This window comes from Mustela lutreola, chromosome 8, assembly GCF_030435805.1.
Source record: "Mustela lutreola isolate mMusLut2 chromosome 8, mMusLut2.pri, whole genome shotgun sequence".
In the NCBI taxonomy this organism is placed as follows: Eukaryota; Metazoa; Chordata; class Mammalia; order Carnivora; family Mustelidae; genus Mustela; species Mustela lutreola.
In genome coordinates, this window is record NC_081297.1 from 14,442,667 (window position 1) to 14,464,033 (window position 21,367).

The following is a 21,367-nucleotide window of genomic DNA, read 5'->3' on the forward strand; positions in this document are numbered from 1 at the left end:
TCCCACAGAGAGAAAAGGTAGTGATATAAGGATTCTTTTATGAACTATGGGGTGACAGTTCCAAACTTGTGCAGAATCACATATACTTCTTTGAGTATGCTAAGTACAATGAATCAAAATCAAGTTCAGTTCCACTGTGTTCAATTATAAAGTCAACTCCAAGTATGAATCTGTAGATATGGTGATTAAATACTTCAAACGAAAACATTCCCCCAGTCCCCCAGATTTCAATTTTGAGCAAAAGACTATTCTAAATAAACAAACAAAAAAAGAGACTATTCACAGATTTAATTTTTCTCAGGTCCAATTACAAAGTTAAGGTCCCATACATCTCCTGATTTTGTATTTTTCCGAAGTCAGGGATTTTCTTTCCATTCCAAGAAGGAAAAGGACTGAGAGACCAGTCTCTCTACTCCCTTAACTTTTAGATCAAATGACTTACCTGGTTAGTTTACATCAGTGGAATTTACTGTATAACCAAGAAATCTGACCTACTCTTATTACATGTAACAAAAAATGACTAAAAAAAAATTGACAGAATGTGTTTAATCCTGTTGTGTTAAAACAAAAGAGCTAGTAGGCAGCCTTAGCAAAAGGAACGGTGGTTGAGACCATGGACATATGAAAAATGCCTTCACTGGACTCCAGCTCCATCACTGATGAAGCTTTGTGATCTTTGGGAGTTACCTAGAAAACCTATGTGTCATTATCCTCATCGTTAAAATGAGCATAGTAGGTGTACAAAGCAATCTCTTAAGGTTGCTATGAGGTTTAATGAAATAAAAATAATCCAGCTCTTGGAACAACACCTGCCCTAAGGAAGCTTCCAATAAATGTTAACTATTAATCTAATATAAACTGAGTATTTATTCGTTCATTTAGGTCTGTGTCAGTACCCCTACAATTCAAAACACGACATTCCAATTGTTCCAATTTGCACCATCTGCAAAAGGCACTTTTAAACTACTTCAAATAATTTGGAAATGAAGAATTAACAAAATCCTCAGCTATCCAAGTGACTAATTTCAGATATCGTAACTACTTCAGTTAGGAAACCTCCACTAGGAAATAAGCTTGCAACAAAACAGTAGAGTGAAAGCCATATAACAGATGAGAATCTGAATAACACTATATTCAGATGTTCCTCTCAGCCCATGAGAGTAACAGGGAAACGTAGAATACCTCCTGCACAAATGCATCTAGGGAAAGCAGGCTGTATTTATTTCGAAAACTATAAAAGGTTACAATATAAATCTATCAAACAAAATTAGTTTTTTAAAAGTGACTCATATGTATCCAAATTTTGACCAAATCAACACAAAAATCCAATGCACAAAAAGATTATTATATAGCTCAAGGAGCAAAAAGCAATAAACAGAAATAAATGTCTTGTCAATACAGACACAACATAAATATACAAATCTACAGCTTTAATGTAACACAAACAAATCGTAAGTACATGTGTTAGCTACCTTTCTCCAACAGTAAAGGAGTAAATGCTTTATATTTAGTAAATACATATATAATGTATAAAACCTTTAATCACATATAGTCTCACAAGCGTGAACCAAGTAGAATGCAAGGTTTTCTTACGTGGAAGATATACAGTTCATAAAGAACCCAACTTGAAATAAACCCACTATCACAAGTTATTGCAAAGGTGACCCAGAAAAAGTCTATCATTAGCAACGTATACAAAGAACAAACTGCCCAGAAATTAGTATCAAATCTTAGTGAAGGCTATCATGGTTAACCTGCCTGAAAGGACAAATAACTTACTTGGGGGCTTCATATAGCCGGTATCAATGTAAATTAAGTAACATATGAGTGAAAAAAAAAACGTAATGTATAATAGCAAGAGGTTAGAAAACTGAATACTGTGGAAAAGATTTATTAGTCTGTACAAGTTGGTTCTGATAAACTATTGGCTACTTGTTACAGTAAGTTACCAACATTTTCAATGCAACAGTATTTTCCCACACACATCAAAATCTGGAAGCAATCCGTCTTTCTCATATTGTCATTTAGTGTTCTATTTTTCCCAACCCTCAAAACACAGATATAGGTTTCTGAATATCAACTAGCCATTTAGGGAAGTCATAAGATACAGATGTTCATAAACATTACACAAACTACAACAGACATACCCGGACAGACGCCACCAACATTTATAGAAAAAGGTGTTGGTTTTTAAAGTGGTAAGTACTACATGGGTTACATAAACACACTATTCTTCTCCTTCCAAAACCAAAATGGGAGAAAACCTTACTGCCATTCTGCCAAACACCACAGAACTAAAAACGCTGCGCAAAGGGTCAGAGTCCAATGTACATGTCACAGAGGTAAAACTCCAGTGAACAACTGAGCTACTCATTGAAGAAAATTCAAAAGTAAGACCAAACTTCTTAAAACATCAATGCTGTTTTAGAAGCATCATCAGAACAGAGATTTAATTATAAATTGGCCTGAACTGCACCCTGTAGAGAATTTTGCTTAGTACTAAAAGAGAATCTGTCAGCAAACATCCTACAAAAGCTGTGGAATCATGCTCTGTATTATTCCTGAAAGGAAATCTGCCAGGTCTGATGATACCTGAATACCTCCCAGTGGTTCTGGGAGTTCTACATACCAATTAATTCAGTAATTGATAGGAGTCAGTTAAGCAAAGAGAAGACCAAAAGTAGACCTTGTATCAACATAGACTAGAGAGGTGGATTTTTTAATCACATGATAAATGTAAATCATAAAATCAAATGTACTTTAAAAAGTACACCTATTTTATGTTACATAAAAAACTGTAGACTGCAAACTGTGCATGCTTACCATAACATTGTACCTGGGAAAGCTGATGAGTGGGATTTCTTGCAAATATTTACTGCCATGATACAAAACAAATATGTGCAAACTGCAAGGTCCCTAAAATAGCAGTTAGAGTTTATATACAGAAAGATGTCACTATCTGATCAAATATGCAAGAGATGGAGTTTCCCAGAGTTTATAACATAGAGCAGTAACCACCACAGGCTCCTCCTCCAGGGCCTTCTTCTCTGTGTGTCAGTTTGACTCCTTTATTCTGGTTCTCACTTTCCCACAGTCCAGGCGTCTGAATGATCTTTTCAACAAGTTCCTCAAAGGCACACTGTACACCATCACAGGTTTTCGCACTTGCCTCTGAAAGTCAAGAAAAAAATGTGAGAGTCTATTCTTTTACAGTCCTATTCCTATGCTTTTCTGGAAAATTATTATGGCATAAATATCAGCCAATAGTATATACAGAGGCAAATCAGCAGTTTCTTCCCACAGGTTTAATATTCGTGAACCTCCCCCAACTCTCAAAGTTGAGCTATTCAATTCTATCCACAAGAAGAGTGGTATATGAGACCGGAATTTTGTGATATGCCAAAGCTCCTTCTTAATTTTTCAGTTAGTTCTTAAAGTCAACCCCCCCCAAAACGGATTATTATTCCCATTTCAGAATAAGGAAATTCAGGCTCCCAGCTGAACAGTCTGACTGTTCTGTGCTGGCAATGAGACACAGATCTCCTTAAAAGAGCATTTATGGCCCCCAAGAAACTCATGGGGGACAGCGAGCCCTGCCCCCCAAGCCTACCTTTCCCTCGTCATTACATTTTTGACTATCTGAGATGACCCTCTTACTCCTTTATCATAAAACTCCTCTATCTCAGCTCTTCACCAAACTTTATGTTAAGAAAAACAGAAACCATCTGACAGGAGCTACTGATCTATTCCTACCAAGAGGCTCACCAACCTGCCGGCACTTGTAACCTTAGGCTCTGTCTTCGCTCCTGTGACAGCGGATGAACTGTCCCCTGCTGCAGTCTAGGCGCATCGGATCCCACCCCTTCTCAGTCACTGAAGAATCATGGGCCCCCACTCCTGGATTGTATCAGTCAGCCCAAAAGCCTGCCGAAATTACTGTCCATCTTACTAACCAACCAAGCAACCAACTACCCTGCATTCCAGCCCACACACCCGACTCGCAGCCACCCCGGCTCTCTAATCTCTTTCAAAGCGAAACTGTCATCAAGAGTTACCTATAAGTTGGCGCAGCCACTTTAGAGAACAGTGTGGAGATTCCTCAAAAAATTAAAAATAGAACTCCCCTATGACCCTGCAATTGCACTACTGGGTATTTACCCCAAAGATACAGATGTAGTGAAAAGAAGGGCCATCCATACCCCAATGTTTATAGCAGCAATGGCCACGGTCTCCAAACTGTGGAAAGAACCAAGATGCCCTTCAACGGATGAATGGATAAGGAAGATGTGGTCCATATACACTATGGAGTATTATGCCTCCATCAGAAAGGATGAATACCCAACTTTTGTATCAACGTAGACAGGACTGGAAGAGATTATGCTGAGTGAAATAAGTCAAGCTCAGAGAGTCAATTATCATATGGTTTCACTTATTTGTGGAGCATAACAAATAGCATGGAGGACATGGGGAGATGGAGAGGAGAAGGAAGTGGAGGGAAATTGGAAGGGGAGGTGAACCGTGAGAGACTATGGACTCTTGAAAAACAATCTGAGGGTTTTGAAGGGGCAGGGGGTGGGAGGTTGGGGGAACCAGGTGGTGGGTATTACGGAGGGCACGGATTGCATGGAGCACTGGGTGTGGTGCATAAACAATGAATTCTGTTACACTGAAAAGAAATTAAAAAAAAAAAGTTACCTACTTATGCTATTTCCCCTTTCTTTTCTCACATTTTTTCTTCAAACTCTAAACAACCTTGAACAACACCAGTTTGAACTGTGCTATTCCACTTACACATAGATTTTTTTCAGTAAATACAGTACAGAACTGTAAAGGTATTTTCTCATGATTTTAATAACATTTTCTCTAGCTTACTTTACGGTAAGAATACAGTATGTAAGACACAGAACATACAGAGCAGGCGTTAACTGTTTATCAGTAAGGCTTCAGATCAGCAGGAGGCTATTAGCAGCTCAGTTTTGGGGGAGGCAAAAGTCATATGCGGATTTTCAAGGTCAGGACCCCTAACCCCTCATTGTTCAAGAGTCAACTGTACACTAACTAGGTTTTTGTTCTCACCACTCCATTGACATTTTCTTTTAAAAAATACCAACGTTCTCCATCTCGTCAAATCTACTGACCTCCTCCTATTCAACATCTAGCAGCTGATACAGCTGATCACTTTCCTCCTTTAAATACTTTGTTCACTTGACTTTCAGGACACTGAACACTCCTCGGATTCCTCCTCTCACCAAAATGTCATTCACAGCCTTGTTGGCGGACTCCTCCTCTTGCTGCTGACCTCTAACTGTCGGAGCACCCCAGCTTCAATCTTCAGCTGTTTTCCTTCCAGTTACTCCTGTGGCCACTTTAATTCCATGACTTAAAATACCACCTAAAGGTCAATGACCAGCATGTCCACGGGTTCTCCAAAAAATGGTTCATCTTTATGCTAAACAGAATTCCTGATTCCCCACTCCCTTACGCAAACCTGTTCTTACCTCACACGCTCACACACAGCTAATGGAAGTACAGTTCACCAGTTTGCTCACGCCAGAGACTCAGAGTTATCCCTGACTGCTCTCTCTCCTCGTGCTCAATACCCAGCCTATCAGCAGAGCCTGTCACCTTTACCATCCAAATATCTCCTTGATCTGCCAACCTTCCAGAAGCTACCCACAACCACTCCCACAGTCAAAGGCACCAGCATTATTCATCTGGGCCACTATAAGAGAATGACAAGCCTCTTGCTTCTGCTTCTCAGGGGCCATTTTCTGTACAAACAGGTCTTTTAAAAAGAATATCAGATTACAGCACCACTCCCCCGCTTTCCACACTTAGAATAAAATTCATTCCTTTACCATACCCTGTGTAAAGCCCAAAATGATCTTTTAAACTTCATCTCCCATTATCACCACCTTTCCCCCCAACATACACTATACTCCAGCCCACAAGCTTTCTTCCTGTCCCTTAAACATTCTAAACTCATTCCCACCTCAGGAAGTATTTGCTATTCTCTCAACCTGAGATAGCCTCCCTCTAGATCTTCATATTATGGATTCTAGTTCGAATGGCACACCTCAAAGAACTTCCCTGAATTACCTCCCACCCACCGTCATACTCTCTTCTCCTTCACAGCACTACTTACTCAAGCCTGTTTCCTCTACTAGAATGTGAGCTTCATGAGCTCAGGGACTTTGTCCACTTTGCTCATCTGTTTGTTATATTCTCAGAGTCCAGTAAGCGTTTTCTGAACTAATGTATCAAAATGAAGGACACCCAGCAAGTAAGCAGAAGAGGTAGTACTCAATTCCTTTCTAAAACTCCCTATTATCTTCCACTTATAGCACCCAGCTTCTATCTATAGATGATGTTCTTTTATTTCCATTTCTTAATTCCTAGAAGATTCTAACAGTGGAATAGCTCAATCAGTAATTCCTAAAGCTGGCTTCACATCAGAATCAACTAAGGGTGTCTTTAGAAACTGTCTTCCAGGCCCCGTTTCAGACCTGTGAAAAGGTTCCAGGGAACCTGTAATGTTAAAAAAGTTCCAAAGTGATATAGTCCGTCCACTTTTCTAGACAGGGGGTCAAACAAACTTTTCCTGTAAAGAGCCAGATGGTCAATATTTTAGGCTTGGAATGCCTTATGGTTTCTGCCATAAGTACTGAACTCTGCCAGGAAGCAGAGAAGCAGCCACATACAGCGTGTAGATGACCGGGGAGGTAAGGCTGTCCTCCAATACAAATGATGGGACCAAATTTGGCCCCATGCTATAGTTTACTGAACCCTACACTTCACCGTGCTTCTCAAGTATTAATGTGCATACAAACCACATGAAGATCTTGTCAAAATAGAGGTTCTAATTCAGAAAAGCTGAGTTGGGCCGAAATGAAGCATTTCTAACAAACTTCCAGGTGGTATCACTGCCGCCAGCACAAGGACCACACGGTACAACTACAGGGCTGCGTGCCTGCCTTTACTGAATGCCATCATATCTGGAGAGGAAGGATCTGTGTCCTATGCAACTTCACATAATGAGACCTGGTTTTTTTGTTGTTGTTTTTTTTAACAGAAGGAAAAATGAACCTGTGCTATTTCATAGCACAAGAAAATGATGAACTAAGTACATACATTTCACAGTTCATAAAGAGAAAAATCTAGCAAAAACTCCATTTTAAAATTCCTCTTTAATAATGAAAGGATAAATGTTCACACACCTACCTATAAATAACATGGAATGCTTTCGTGCAAATTTCAGGCCTTCGTTTCTATCAACTTCACGATTTTCCTGAAAGGTAAATATAAAGATTAAGAAAAGCTACCAAAATACAGTCAAGATGCAAAGTGTCTGACTTCTTACCTTATCAATTTTATTTCCAACTAGCATGTTTACTATGTCATTTCTCGTGCAGTATGTTTCCAATTCATTTAACCAGTTATCCAATTTAACAAAGGTATCTCTTCTTGTGACATCATAAACTGAAATAAAAAGGGTCACTTATTAAATAAGCATTAAAAATAAGAAGCAATGACATTATATTTCTGATATGTGACTAAAAGCTAATATTTCTATGTACGTAAGTCTGTTTCTAAGCCTTCAAATGTTTAACAGTCAGTAAACTGCTAACCCAGATGGAAGAAACAAGTGTGTTAAAAAATAAGAATAAACATACACATACACACATTTCAATTTTATTAAGACACACTCTGAGAGAAATTAAATTATATCCTGTGCAATAACCGAAAATTAACTTAAGCAAAACAACAGCTGTTCCCATTGGTAATTAAAAGACATTGATCCAAAAACCAAAATGTTCAGATCCCAATCTGTGGCAAAATACCAAAATTCTTCCATGGATTTAAACAACTATGACCCTGTTAACTTGTTTCTTATAAGAACCAGAATTTGCAACTTTTGAAAAAATATGAAAACTTAATGGACAGGATCCTGATTGTCTCCCTGTTATCACTTTCATCTTACATCCCACTGCATTTTAATATGTAAAGAGCTTATTAATATAAGACTTTATTAATTTAAAATGTTTTCTAGGGGCGCCTGGGTGGCTCAGTTGGTTAAGCAACTGCCTTCAGCTAAGGTCAGGATCCCAGGATTCTGGGATTGAGTCCTGGATCTGGCTCCCTGCTCAGCCTGCTTCTCCCTCTCCCTCTGCCACTTCCCCAGTCTGTGCTCTCCTATTCTCTGTCAAATAAATAAACAAAATCTTAAAAAAAAAAAAAAAAAAGTGTTTTCTAAAGATGCTGAACCAAAATAAGAGTTGCTGTTAAACTGATAAAATGAACCTAAAACCTCACGATTAATGACATAATATAAAAAGATAATCTTCCCTAAAATTGATCAATATTTATTTCTAGGAAGTTTCCCAGGAATATTAATAACAAGTACTTTTCTACAACTTACAGTGAGAATCCATATTTGGCTTTTAAATTCTGTATGATTATGGATCAACAATGTTAAGTGCTTTGTGGATACTCTTTAGGACTAATAAGAGATTCAACTAAACAACTAGCACACTTCTTCCTTTATAAATGCATAGCAAATGTTAATACACTGCTGACTGAAGATCGTTCCTGGTAACACTCTTAAGACAGACAATTATTTGTGGATTAATCCTCAATTATATCCTCATCAACATGTGCTTTTAAAACCAAATAAATTAATCGGATCTTTATCTTTCAATCGCTAGACAAAGAACTGAAAAGAAATTCTGAAAGTTTAAATATTCATTAATATTAAATGAAGTTAATATAACTTCAAATTAATAAAGAGACCCTGAAGAAAAATAAAAACTTACTGACCTTCGCAGATAGGGAAAATCAGAAATTGCAATAATAAAACAACAATATTTAAAGCAGTATCACAAAGTAAAACCTTACCTAATATAACACCCTGCGCACCTCTGTAATAGCTGGGAGTTAATGTTCTGAATCTCTCTTGACCAGCAGTATCCTAAAAGTGACAATTATTATTAAATTCAAGAAGTATAAAAAAAAAGATCGTCAACATATCAAGAGTAGAACGTCAAACTGCATTATTAAAAATATCCATGTTCAGGCTCATTTAAAACTTGAAATTAGGGGCGCCTGGGTGGCTTAGTTATTAAGCATCTGCCTTCAGCTCAGGTCATGATCCCAGGGCCCTGGGATTGAGCCCCGCATTGGGCTGGAAGTCTGCTTTTCCCTCTCCCACTCCCCCTGCTTGTGTTCCCTCTCTCGCTGTGTCTCTATCAAATAAATACATAAAATCTTTTTTAAAAAAATTGTAAAACCTGAAATTTAAATTGGATGTGTTCTCTTACTGACAAGTGTTACATAAAATAAAGAAATACTGACTCATCTCTAGAAAAACACATGTCAGTAAAGGGGTATTTTTAAAGATTTTTATTACACGTGGAACCTGTTTATTACACATGAAACCCATGGTTCTCAACTTCAGAAGCACAATGAAATTTCCTGGAAATGAAAAATTCCAACCCCTAGTGATTCTGGCTTCACTGGTCTATGATAAAGACAAAAGTTTTCAAAGTCTCCCCAGGCGATTCTATTGTAGAATCAAGGTTAAAACCCACTTAACTTTTTTTTAAAAGGAGAATTACAGGAGTATCTTATTTTAGGTAAACAATTTTTAGGTCGGAAAGTATTTTCGGTGTATCTTCTTTTAGGAAAATGCATAAAACCAAACCACTTGCTATCACATGTTTCTGACTCCTACTGGGGGAGAGGAACATAAGATGTACATCAGCCAGGAAGTGCAGGGTCCCGGGATCAAGTCCCATGTCAGGCCCCACGCTCAGTGGTGAGTCTGTTTGTCCATCGCCTTTACCCCTCCCTTGTTCATGCTTTCTTGCTCTCTCTCATAAATAAAATCTTAAAAAAAAAAAAAAAGACTAGAGCAAAAAATGTTTTAATGTTAAAATAAAATAAAAAACTGCACAACTGACACTTCACACACAAATATCTAAATCAATCCAGTTATGCAGAGTCTTGATTTTTTTTTTTTTGATCCACTTATAAAATGTCTGAGTAGGTATGATAATTTGGGCAAAAACCCCGTGCCACAATACTGGATCAGGATTTATAACACCTATAAAATTTATATGCTTAAATAGTCAAAAGTTAACATTTGCTTGTGTTTGTTTTCAAGATAGGAATTTGCAGTAACTGCAAAAGCATCCCTGGTAGGTAAGAAAAGCAAGCTTATTATCTGAGGTTTTCTTCTCTGACAGGAAAGGAGGAAAGAGATTATTAAAGATAGAAATGAATAAAAGACTAGGAAGGATCTGGAAAGGCTAAATATTAAAATGTGGGAGTAGAAGTGAGGGCACGATATAGAGAAAGCTTTAGAGGAGCCAAGTTAGGTCGTGATGTGTGTGCAGCACTTTCTAGTGGGGTACTGTACTCGGGCTGGACTCAACTACTCTATTTGACCGATCCTAGGAGGAGTGCCCAAGCTGGAGAGAACTGATTTTACATATGTATTTAAAAAACCACAGAAGAACTAGAAGAAGCAATGGTTTCATGTATTTCTACTAATGAGTGAGGAGGTCTTCCTAAATACGATCTAACACTCAAATTCACGGGGAAAAAATGGTTTGACCACATACATATTAGAGCTTTGGTATAGCAAGAAAGTCCTTCTTGACCCCATCCATACCCCATATACACTCTCATCCTAAACAAGCTTTGAAGGCAAATGACAAACAGGAAAAAAACATTTGCAGCATATGACAGAGTCGGTAACGTGCGCACGCGCACACACATGAACATTAACCTCTGAAGCACCTGCATGGCTCAGCTGGTTGAGCGTCTGACTCTTGATTTCAGCTCAGGTCATGATCTCGGGGTTGGGAGACTGAGCCTCTCACTTAAAAAATATTTATATGCCTATGATGAAGATGTCACTTCGGTAATACCTGCCAACCTTTTTATTACACAGGAACTAAAAAGTAAATTTTAAAAACCTCTTGCATAAAAGAAAGATCTCACAGAAACCAACAAGCCTTAGATCCAACTCTAACACGCATATCTCACAGAACTGTAGCAAAGGCAGAAGGAAGTGATAAATTCAACCATGAAAAGTACATGGAAAATCAGGCCCCCGCTTTTGTACAGGAAGAAGCCAACATTCTTAAATTGTTCAGTATATTTTATTACGGCATAGTCCAACACTTTCCAAATTGTTTTCTGTTAGACATTACTATTTTGATTGATATCATAATTATATTTTGGGGAGGGGGCAAACAGGCTACCAATCGTACGAAGTATTACATGTTAGAAAAAAATTAACAGAAAAACATGAGACACATTTACACAGTTCCATGTTATTTGGGATAAAATGTGTATTAGAAATACTATGCTGTTCAGAGAATGCCAGGAAGATGAATCAGATCATACAGTGCATGAACAGTTGCTGTTTCAATCTGCAACTGATGCCCAAACATTTACTATTTAATCACCATGTTGAAGTACATCTCAACATTCTAATATTTATTAGAAGCAGTTCTAATATTATCACAGGTAATAAAAACATATTTATATATCTAATTATCATAGTACATGTGAGAATCAGATATATAGGAGCATATTTTTATAAATTATACATGTAATATATTAGCAATCATTTAGATATATAGAGAGAAGTAGGCAGGTAGATAAGAGGTGGGGAGAAACAGGCAGACAGAGATAGACACTGAGCATCTTGGATGTTTTTGACAATTAATGCTACTTTATTCAGTCAGCACTATCATGAAAAGGTCTAGTTAGGAAAGCAACATGCATCAGAATGTTTGGGTTCTCAGGCAAATGAAAAGGAAGTGAGTAAAGACTGGGCAATGATATTAAAAAATAAATCCAAAGTTGGCAAAATCAAATTTCAATATTTATACTAAAAACAGGAAAAATACATTTTTTCCTGAGCATCACTTCATCCTCTTCTCCCCAACAACTGCCATCAGTGTGAGCTGAGTATTCACTGCCTTCTTCAAAACTTTAAAGAAACATATTCAATAACAATAATCCTCTCTAGCAGACAAGATGATTTTTCTACATTCTGGTTTCAAATATTCTTGAGGGATTACACACTTTAAAATTTGGGGTAAGTAAAACAAGTCTCTGCTTCATTACCCAATTATAAGACATAACCATTTATTGTTTATCCCTTAGCCAACAAATTGTCCAAGTTATTTAGTATAAATCGTTTACCTCTAGAACTCTATACACATCAATTTCTGCTTCTTTAAAAAATACAAGTTGAATATTTATACAAAATACATTTTTAAAACTCTTACCCAGATTGCAAGTTTAGCCTTATTTCCATCCACTGAAATTGTTTTCACCTTAAAGTCAACACCTTGAAAAAAATAAAAACGTTGATAAGCATCCCAGTAAAATGACACTTTTAAAATCAATTACAAAGAAAACAGAAAAGCCACTTGATGAAACACTCAAATTCATACCCCAAATACTTGGAGTTATGGATGTGAAAACTTAAAGAAACGTGTGCCTAAAGTTCAGCAGCTTAGGATTTAATCAGGATAAATGAAAACCAAATGTTTGCAGAATTCGAACACTTACCTACCCATACTTGCTTGAAAAAAAAAATAAACACTTTAATGGAAAAATAAACTTCAATGTAAGGTGATTAACGATGCACATTAAAAGCCAAGTGCTGGAATTCACGGAGCTCACGCAGAGAAGACTATCCAGGCTGACCCTGGATCAGGGCCGTTTTCTAAGGGGCTCCAAACGCCACCTACACTCCGTCATTAAGGGTGCTGTCCACAGCCAGCCCATCCCCTAACTCAGATTCTGACTGGAAGCAGCTTGGTAAAAACATAAAAAGGCCACTTACTCTTGTCTTATGAATTCTTTGTTTTTAATCCTAAAAAAAAGTATTTGTTCTATATAACTTTATCAATGATCCCTTGCTACTGCACAACTGCAAAAGAATTTACACACAAAAACATATGTGCCCAATCCTCTAAGAATCTTCATAAGTGAAAAGGAGGAGTGCTCAAAGTGCTATAAAAATTTGCTGTATGCACTACTGGGTATTTACCCTAAAGATACAAACGTAGTGATCCGAAGGGGCACGTGCACCCGAATGTTTATAGCAGCAATGTCCACAATAGCCAAACTATGGAAAGAACCTAGATGTCCATCAACAGATGAATGGATCAAGAAGATGTGGTATATATACACAATGGAATACTATGCAGCCATCAAAAGAAATGAAATCTTGCCATTTGCGACAACATGGATGGAACTAGAGCGTATCATGCTTAGCGAAATAAGTCAAGCGGAGAAAGACAACGATCATATGATGTCCCTGATATGAGGAAGTGGTGATGCAACATGGGGGCTTAAGTGGGAAGGAGAAGAATCAATGAAACAAGATGGGATTGGGAGGGAGATGAACCATAAGTGACTCTCAATCTCACAAAACAAACTGAGGGTTGCTGGAGGGGGGTTGGGAGAAGGGGGGTGGGGTTATGGACATTGGGGAGGGTATGTGCTTTGGTGAGTGCTGTGAAGTGTGTAAACCTGGTGATTCATAGACCTGTACCCCTGGGGATAAAAATATATGTTTATAAAAAATAAAAAATTTAAAAAAAATCTGCTGTAAATACTAATTTATGTAAAGAGAAGAGTTCCATAAGAAGACACATAAGGTTTTACTATAGTGCCCCCACCTCCAAAAAAAAAAAAAACCAAACCCTTTCCAGGAAAAGGAGTTGACACAAGCCATTTGGCTTAAATGAACAGTAACTGCCCACATGTCTTTAAAGAGTATCAAAATTAATGTGCAGGCTACCCCACTGGCCAGAGGGAAAGCATTAGCTCAAGAAGCTTGGAAAGAAACTTTGAAAAGATCTTATTAGCTTGTCACAATTAATTCAGAAGAGCCACAACTAAGATGAACAGCACCCTCATATACTAAATGCTTACGAGAACACCTGTCAGCAATATGGAAATACATCAGTAATTCTTGGATGATTTCAGGTGATCCATTACAAACACACAGTAGGTAATAAAAATGCGTTTCAAATATGCATTATATCAGGTTCTTCTGTATGCCAAAGATTAAGAAAAAAAAAAAAGTTTAGTGTTCTGGGCTAGGGTGATAAAGGAGCTGAGAAAGCCACACCCAGAATCATGGGCAATTGTTCGTTAAAGGACAGTGCTAATAACATAGTCCAAGGAAAACCTGAAATTTCTTTGCAGCTAAACATATAAAAAAATCTCTTATTAAATCACTTGTTATCATTAGATCTAGATAACGAAATACTATGCCACACCACTTATATAAAAAGTATGAAGGGCGCCTGGATGGCTTAGTCAGTTAAGCATCTGCATTTGGCTCAGGTCATGTTCCCAGGGTCCAGGGATCAAGTCCCACATTGGACTCCCTGCTCTGTGGGGAGCCTGCATCTTCTTCTGCCCTCTCTGTCTCTCATGAATAAAATAAAAATAAAATCTTTCTTTAAAAAGTAGGAAATTATTTACATTTTCTTTGTAGTACTTGAAAAACAAAACCAAACCTGAGAAAATTCAGATGAGGGAAATGGTTCTGACTTGGTACAGGTACTACTAAATTAAGGCCACTGTAAACCATACATAGAGATAATCCATCATACATACTCTCCAGTTAAATTCTCCAAGTTTTTCAGAGAATAAAGAACTCTTTTTTCCCTAATTACTCCAGACAACATGCTCAAGGGCAGACTGGCTTTTTGCCAGCTACCAGCTAGTACACCCAAGAAAAGAAACTCACTGTTTCCAAAATGTTTGTGTTTACCTCCCCTCTCCCAATTTCCTTCTTCTCTTTCACAATTTCCTGTTTTTCATATGTTTCTTGACAGTCTAATGATAGTCTCTGTCATATGTATCACTTACGTGTTGTTAACTGTTTCCAAGTTACTCTTCTGGGATATTAAATCTGCAAGTTACAGATAACGTCCTTAGGAAACAATGCCCACAGATGTCCTATCATCAAAGTCAATATACACAGGTAGCCTGGAAAGGGCACCTCATCTGGACCCAGGCCCTGCAAGTCCCCCATTTCATCTTTCCTTCGTCCCTCTGGGGAATCTCCTACACAAACTTTAGCTTTCATCTGCTCAAATTGCTTCTTCACCAAGTCTGGTTCTTCTGTTTTGCAAGCGGCTCTTAACTTCCTTTTAATGATAGCCACACTGGGAATCTTTTTAATAAACCTGATTTTGCCAACTTCTTACTAGATTTGATTAAACTGTCTTTTCAACTTCTTCATGTGGATGACAAGGAGCTTGTAACAGAAGCTGAATGTCTAGGGGAAAAAAAAACACTCCTGTGCATTTCTTCTACTCTCCTACAACACTGAACACTTCTGTGACCATATTGTGAGGGGTTTTCCCACAAGCAATTCTCGACTCTCTGGGGACATCGGTGTCTTATAATTCAATTCAGTCTGATAGAGTCAGATCCCACAGGGGAAGGGCTAATTAATAAGTCCTATAAGACTACTGCCCTCCCATTTCAGATGCCATCCCAAATCCAGGTTGCTACCTGTGCTTCTGACCACCTGGCTATTAATCAAAGCTACTTATTAGAGTATCATTTTATTATAAAAGGATATAACCCAGGAACAGCCAGATGGAAGAGACAAATAAGGAAAAGTATGCGGAAGGCACAAAGCTCCCATGCCCTCTCCAAGTATGCCATCTTCCCAGAACTTCCATGTGTTTGCCAAAACAGAATTCTCAGAACCTGTAAATTTAGCATTTTTATGAAGGTTTCATTATTTAGGCAAGACTGATTAAATCATTGTCCTTCAGTGACTGAATAAAATCTCCCAGCCCTCATCCCTCTCCCCTCCCCTGAGGTAGGAAAGGAAAGAGGAGGACTAAAAATCCCAACCCCGTAATCACATGGGTGATTCTTCAGGCAACCAGCCTCCACCCTTGGAAGGCTTTCCAGAAGTCACAGCACCAAGATAAACTCAGGAATCATTGAAAGAGGCTAGATATGAAAAACAAAAGACACCTTTACTGCTTTGATCAGTTAAAAAAAATCAAAGGGTTTTAAAAACTCTGTGCCAAGAACTAAATATATATTTCTTATAAATCAAAATATCCACAGAAAAACTGTAATTTTGGCTTTTTCTTGTTGTTCATTTGGGCTTGCACTTTTAATAGTTAATTCAGGTTTTTTAAAGTAATCTTTTTAAGGCAGATGAATAGTTCAGTTAAAACTAGACATTACAGTCAATAAAACCTTTAAAACAAGCAGTAAATGGAACATGAAAGTTTACCAAAGATAGTATCAACTGTATTATACAGAGACACTCATCAATGAGAAATCAGAACACATCAATGAAATCATATGCCATGTCAGAATTAAAAAGCAATCAAAAGAAACTAACTCAAAACTAACAAAAATCGGGTGCCTAGGTGGCTCAGTGGGTTAAGCCTCTGCCTTCGGCTCAGGTCGTGATCTCAGGGCCCTGGGATTGAGCCCCACATCAGGCTCTCTGCTCAGCAGGGAGCCTGCTTCCCCCTCTCTCTGCTTGCCTCTCTGCCTACTTGTAATCTCTCTCTCTCTGTGTCAAATAAATAAAATCTTAAAAAAAAAAAAAACATAGATGCTAGAATTAGCAAACAATAAATTAAAAACTAGTCTAAACATATAACCTGTGTTGAAAAAGTGAAGTACATATGAGAGATTGAAAAGACCCAAATCAAACATCAAGAGATGAAATGACAATGTCTGAGATGTAAATTACATGGGATGAGATTAACAAAAATCAGACATCACAGAAGAAAACATAAGTGAATATGAAGACACAGCAATGAGTGCCTGGAAGGCTCAGTCAGTTTAGCAGTGGCCTTTGGCTCAAGTTATGATCCTGGGGTTTGGGATCAAGCCCCATGTCAGGCTCCCTACTCAGTGGGTATTGTGCTTCTCCCTCACTCTCTGCCACTCCCCCCAGCTTGTACTCTCTCACTCTCAAATAAATACATAAAATATTTTAAAATAAATGAGTAAAAATCAAAATCAATGAAACAAAAATAATTGGTTCTATAAGGAAAAAATCAATACACTGATAAATTCTAGCCGAAGTGATCAGGAGAAACAGAAACAAAAACTGCCATTATAAAGAATGAGAAAGATCACATCACTACAGATTGCACAGAGGTTAAAAAGCTACCAAGGAAATGTTATAAACAAGTTCATACCAAAAGTTCATGACAATCCAGATGAAATGTCAATTTCCTTCAAAGATTAAAAACTATCAGAACTGACTCAAAAATAAATAGACCACAAACAAAATACCTAAAGAATATAAACAAAAGGAAATCAAAACATGTCACTATAAAAAATCAACTAAACCCAAAAGGCAGCAGTAATGAAAGAAACAAGGGAAAAAGCTGTGTAAGACACACAGAAAACAAACAGCAAAAGGTCAGAAGTAAATCCTTCCTAATAAGTAATTATATTAAAGTCAGAGATTAGCAGAATATATATAAATATATACATAAATATATATAAAAGATCCAACTATATGCTGTCTATAAGAGACTCATACACCAAAGGAAAGATCCCAATAAATATGAAGCAAACACTTACATAACTGAAAGGAGAAATACAGTATTAGTTTTAGATTTTAATATACCACTTTCAATAATAGATAAAACAGCCAAAGAGATAAGACAGAAATAGGATTTTTGAACAACAATACAAACCAGTAAGACCCAATAGAACATGCTACCCAACAACATCAGAATAAAGTTTTCTCAAGCGCACATGAAATATTCTCCAGGACAGACCACATGTTGTCTACAAAACAAGGATTAATAAATTCTAAAAGAGGGGCGCCTGGGTGGCTCAGTGAGTTAAAGCCTCTGCCTTCGGCTCAGGTCATGATCCCAGAATCCTGGGATTGAGCCCCGCATCGGGCTCTCTGCTCGGCAGGGAGCCTGTTTCCTCTCTCTGCCTACTTGTGATCTCTGCCTGTCAAATAAATAAATAAAATCTTTAAAAAAACAAAAATAAGTAAATAAATTTTAAAAGACTAAACTCATATGAAGTATTTTTTATCATAATGTAATGAAACTAGAAATTGGTAACAGAAAGAAAACTGGGAAATTCACAAACGTGCACAAATTAAATAACACCCTTTTAAACAACTAATAGAGTAAAGAAATCGTAAGAAAAATTAGAGACTACTTTGAGACAAATGAAAACACAGTACACCAAAACTTGAGATGTAGCAAAAGCAGTGCTAAGAGGGAAACTTATAGCTATAAACATATATATTATAAGAGAAGAAATATCTCAAATCAATAATCTAAGTTTATACCTTAAGGAACTAGAAAAGAAGAGCAAACTAAGTGCTATAAAAGGAAGGAAATAATAAAGATCAGAACCAAGATAAAGGACACAGGGAACTGATATACAACAGAGAAAAATCCATGACCAAGGGCTGGGGTTTTTTGGTTTGTTTTTACAAAAAGATCAACAAAACTGACAAGCTTTTAACTAGACTAAGGAAAATAGAAGATTCCAATTACAAAATTCAGATATGAAAATGGGGACATTACTACTAATTTACAGAAAAAAAGATTATAAGAGAATATTATGGACAATTCTATACCAATAAGCTGGATAAACTAGATGAACAAATTCCTGAAAACACATAACTGACTAAATTGACTTATCAAGGAAAAGAAAATCTGAAGAGACCATTAGTAATTAAAAACATCTCAACAAAGAAAAGCTCAGGACCAGAAAGTTTCACTGACAAATTCCAGCAAATATTTAAAGAGTTAACACCAATTCTCTTTTTAAAAAACGGAAGAGAAAGGAACACTTTCAAGCTCATTCTAAGAGGCTAGCACTATTCTGATACTAGAACCAGACAAAGATGTTACAAATCAAGAAAACTACAGACCAATATCCCAGAGGAATACTGATGCAAAAATCCCCAGTAAAATACTAGCAAACTTAATTGAGGAGCCTATTAAAAGGATTACACACCATGATAAAGTGAGTTGTACTTTTATAATATAAGACTGGTAGATTATGAGCAAATCAATCAAAATAATATATCCCATTAAAGAATGAATGGGGGAAAAACACATGATCATCCCAATTCATGCAGAAAAAGCATCTGACAGAACTCAACATCCTTTTATGATTAAAAAAAAAAATCAACAAACTAAGAACAGAACAAAATTTCCCTAACATGATAAAGGCTATATAAAACTCATAACTAACATATTCACTGGTGAAGGACTGACAGCTTTCCCCACAGATCAGAACAAGACAAGGACATCTACTCTCACCTCTTCTATTTTACAGAGTACTGGAAGTTCTCGTCAGAGCAATCAGGCAAGAAAAGGAAATAAAAGGTATCCGTATTGGAAAGGAAAAAATAAAATGACTTCTGTTCAAAAACATGATCTTATATACAGAAAATCCTAATTCTAGTACATACATACATACACACACACACAAACACACACCCCAAACAAATAAAAAACGTGTTAGAACAAATGAATTTAGCAAAGTTGCAGGATATAAAATCAACAAGCAAAAATCAGTTGCATTTCTATATACTAGCAATGAACAATCCAAAAAGAAAAATTTTAAAAACTATTCCATTTACAGTAACATCAAAAAGAAAATAATTGGGAATAAATTTAACCAAGGACTTTTAGACCTGTACACTGAAAACTACAAAACACTGCTGAAAGAAATAAAAGAAGACATAAGTGGAAAAAGTGTATTTATGAGTTGGAAGACTAAATATTTTTGAGATGATAATACTACCCAAAGCAATCTACAGTTTCAACACAATACCTATAAAAATTCCAACATTTTTTTGCAGAGAAGAAAAAACTGATATTCAAATTTATATAAAACAAGTAGTACTAAAGAGCAAAACAACACTGAAAAAGAAGAATGAAGTCTAAAGACTCACACTTTCCAACCTCAAAACTTACTACACATCTACAATAATTAAAGCAGATGGTACTAGCATAAGGACAGACATTTAAACCAACGGAACAGAAGAGATAGCCTAGAAATACACCCTAACATAGAAAGCCAATTGATTTCCAGCAAAGGAGCCAAGACCATTCAATGGGGAAGTATGGTCTTTTCAACAAATGGTCCTGATAACAGTGAATATCCATATATAAAAGAATGAAGTTGGACCCTTACCTTCTACCACACACAAAATGAACAAAGACATGAACGTAAGAACTAAATCTTTAAAATTCTTAAAAGAAATTATTGGGAAAAATTTTCATGACACAGGATGCAGAACTGATTTTTTGGGTATGACAACAAAAGCACAGGCAACAACAACAACAACAAAAACAGATAAACTGGACTTCATCAAATTTACAAATTTATGTGCATCAGAAGACACTATCAAGAGGACAAGACAAACCACGAGTAAGAACTATTTGCAAATCATAGCTGATAAGAGATTAGCATCACTAATATATGAAGAACTATAATTCAAAAACAGTAACAAAATAACCTAATTCAAAAATGAGGAAAGGATTTGAATAGACATATATACAAATGGCCAATAAGCACATGAAAAGATGCCAAACATCATTACCCATTAGGAAAATGCAAATCAAAAATCAAAACTACATGAGATACCATTCTTCAAACCCATTAAGATAGCTATTAAAAAAAAATAATAACAAAAGGTAACAAGGATATAGAGAAACTGGAACCCCTGTGCATTGCTTGATGGAATGTAAAATGGTAGAGTCACTGTGAAAAATAGTTTGATGTTTCCTCAAAAAGCTAAAAATACAATTACCATATCATGCAGCAATTCCACTCTTAGGTATATAGCCAAAAGAAGCAATAGCAGAAACTCAAACAGATACTAGCGTAGCAATGTTGATAACAAAACAGATACTTCACACCAGAAGGCCTAAGCAACTCAAGTGCTCATGAACAGATGAAGATAAACAAATGTGGTTTTTACATATCATGGAACATTACTCAGTCATAAAATGGAATGAAATTCTGATATATGTTACAACATAGATGAACCTTGAAAACGTTAAGCTAAGAGAAATAAGCTACTCATAAAAGGACAAATATTGTATAATTCTAGAATAGGCAAATTCATAAAAGCAGAAGACAGAATAACGGTTACCACAGGCTGAGGGAAAAGTGGAGTAAAGGCTATTGTTTAATTGGTGCAAAGTTCCTGTCTGAGGTGATGAAAAAGTTCTGAAAACGGACAGTGGTGATGGTTGCAAAACAAAGCAAATATACTTACTGCCACTGAACTGTAAACTTAAAAATGGTTAAAATGGTAAATTTTATGTTTATT

At 36.7% G+C, this 21,367-nt stretch overlaps 1 protein-coding gene across 1 annotated transcript in view; it reads right to left on the reverse strand.

Annotated features, from left to right (window-relative positions):
- Nucleotides 1–273: 273 nt before the first annotated feature.
- RAB18 (RAB18, member RAS oncogene family) overlaps nt 274–21,367 on the reverse strand; it is a 37,317-nt gene continuing 16,223 nt past the window's right edge. Inside the window, exons 3-7 of the mRNA XM_059183836.1 lie at nt 12,306–12,367; nt 8,896–8,968; nt 7,361–7,479; nt 7,222–7,288; nt 274–3,171 (exon numbers count right to left, since the gene is read on the reverse strand). Coding sequence (XP_059039819.1) covers nt 2,996–3,171; nt 7,222–7,288; nt 7,361–7,479; nt 8,896–8,968; nt 12,306–12,367 — 497 coding nt within the window. The 3' untranslated portion in view covers nt 274–2,995. The remainder of the gene's footprint in view (nt 3,172–7,221; nt 7,289–7,360; nt 7,480–8,895; nt 8,969–12,305; nt 12,368–21,367) is intronic.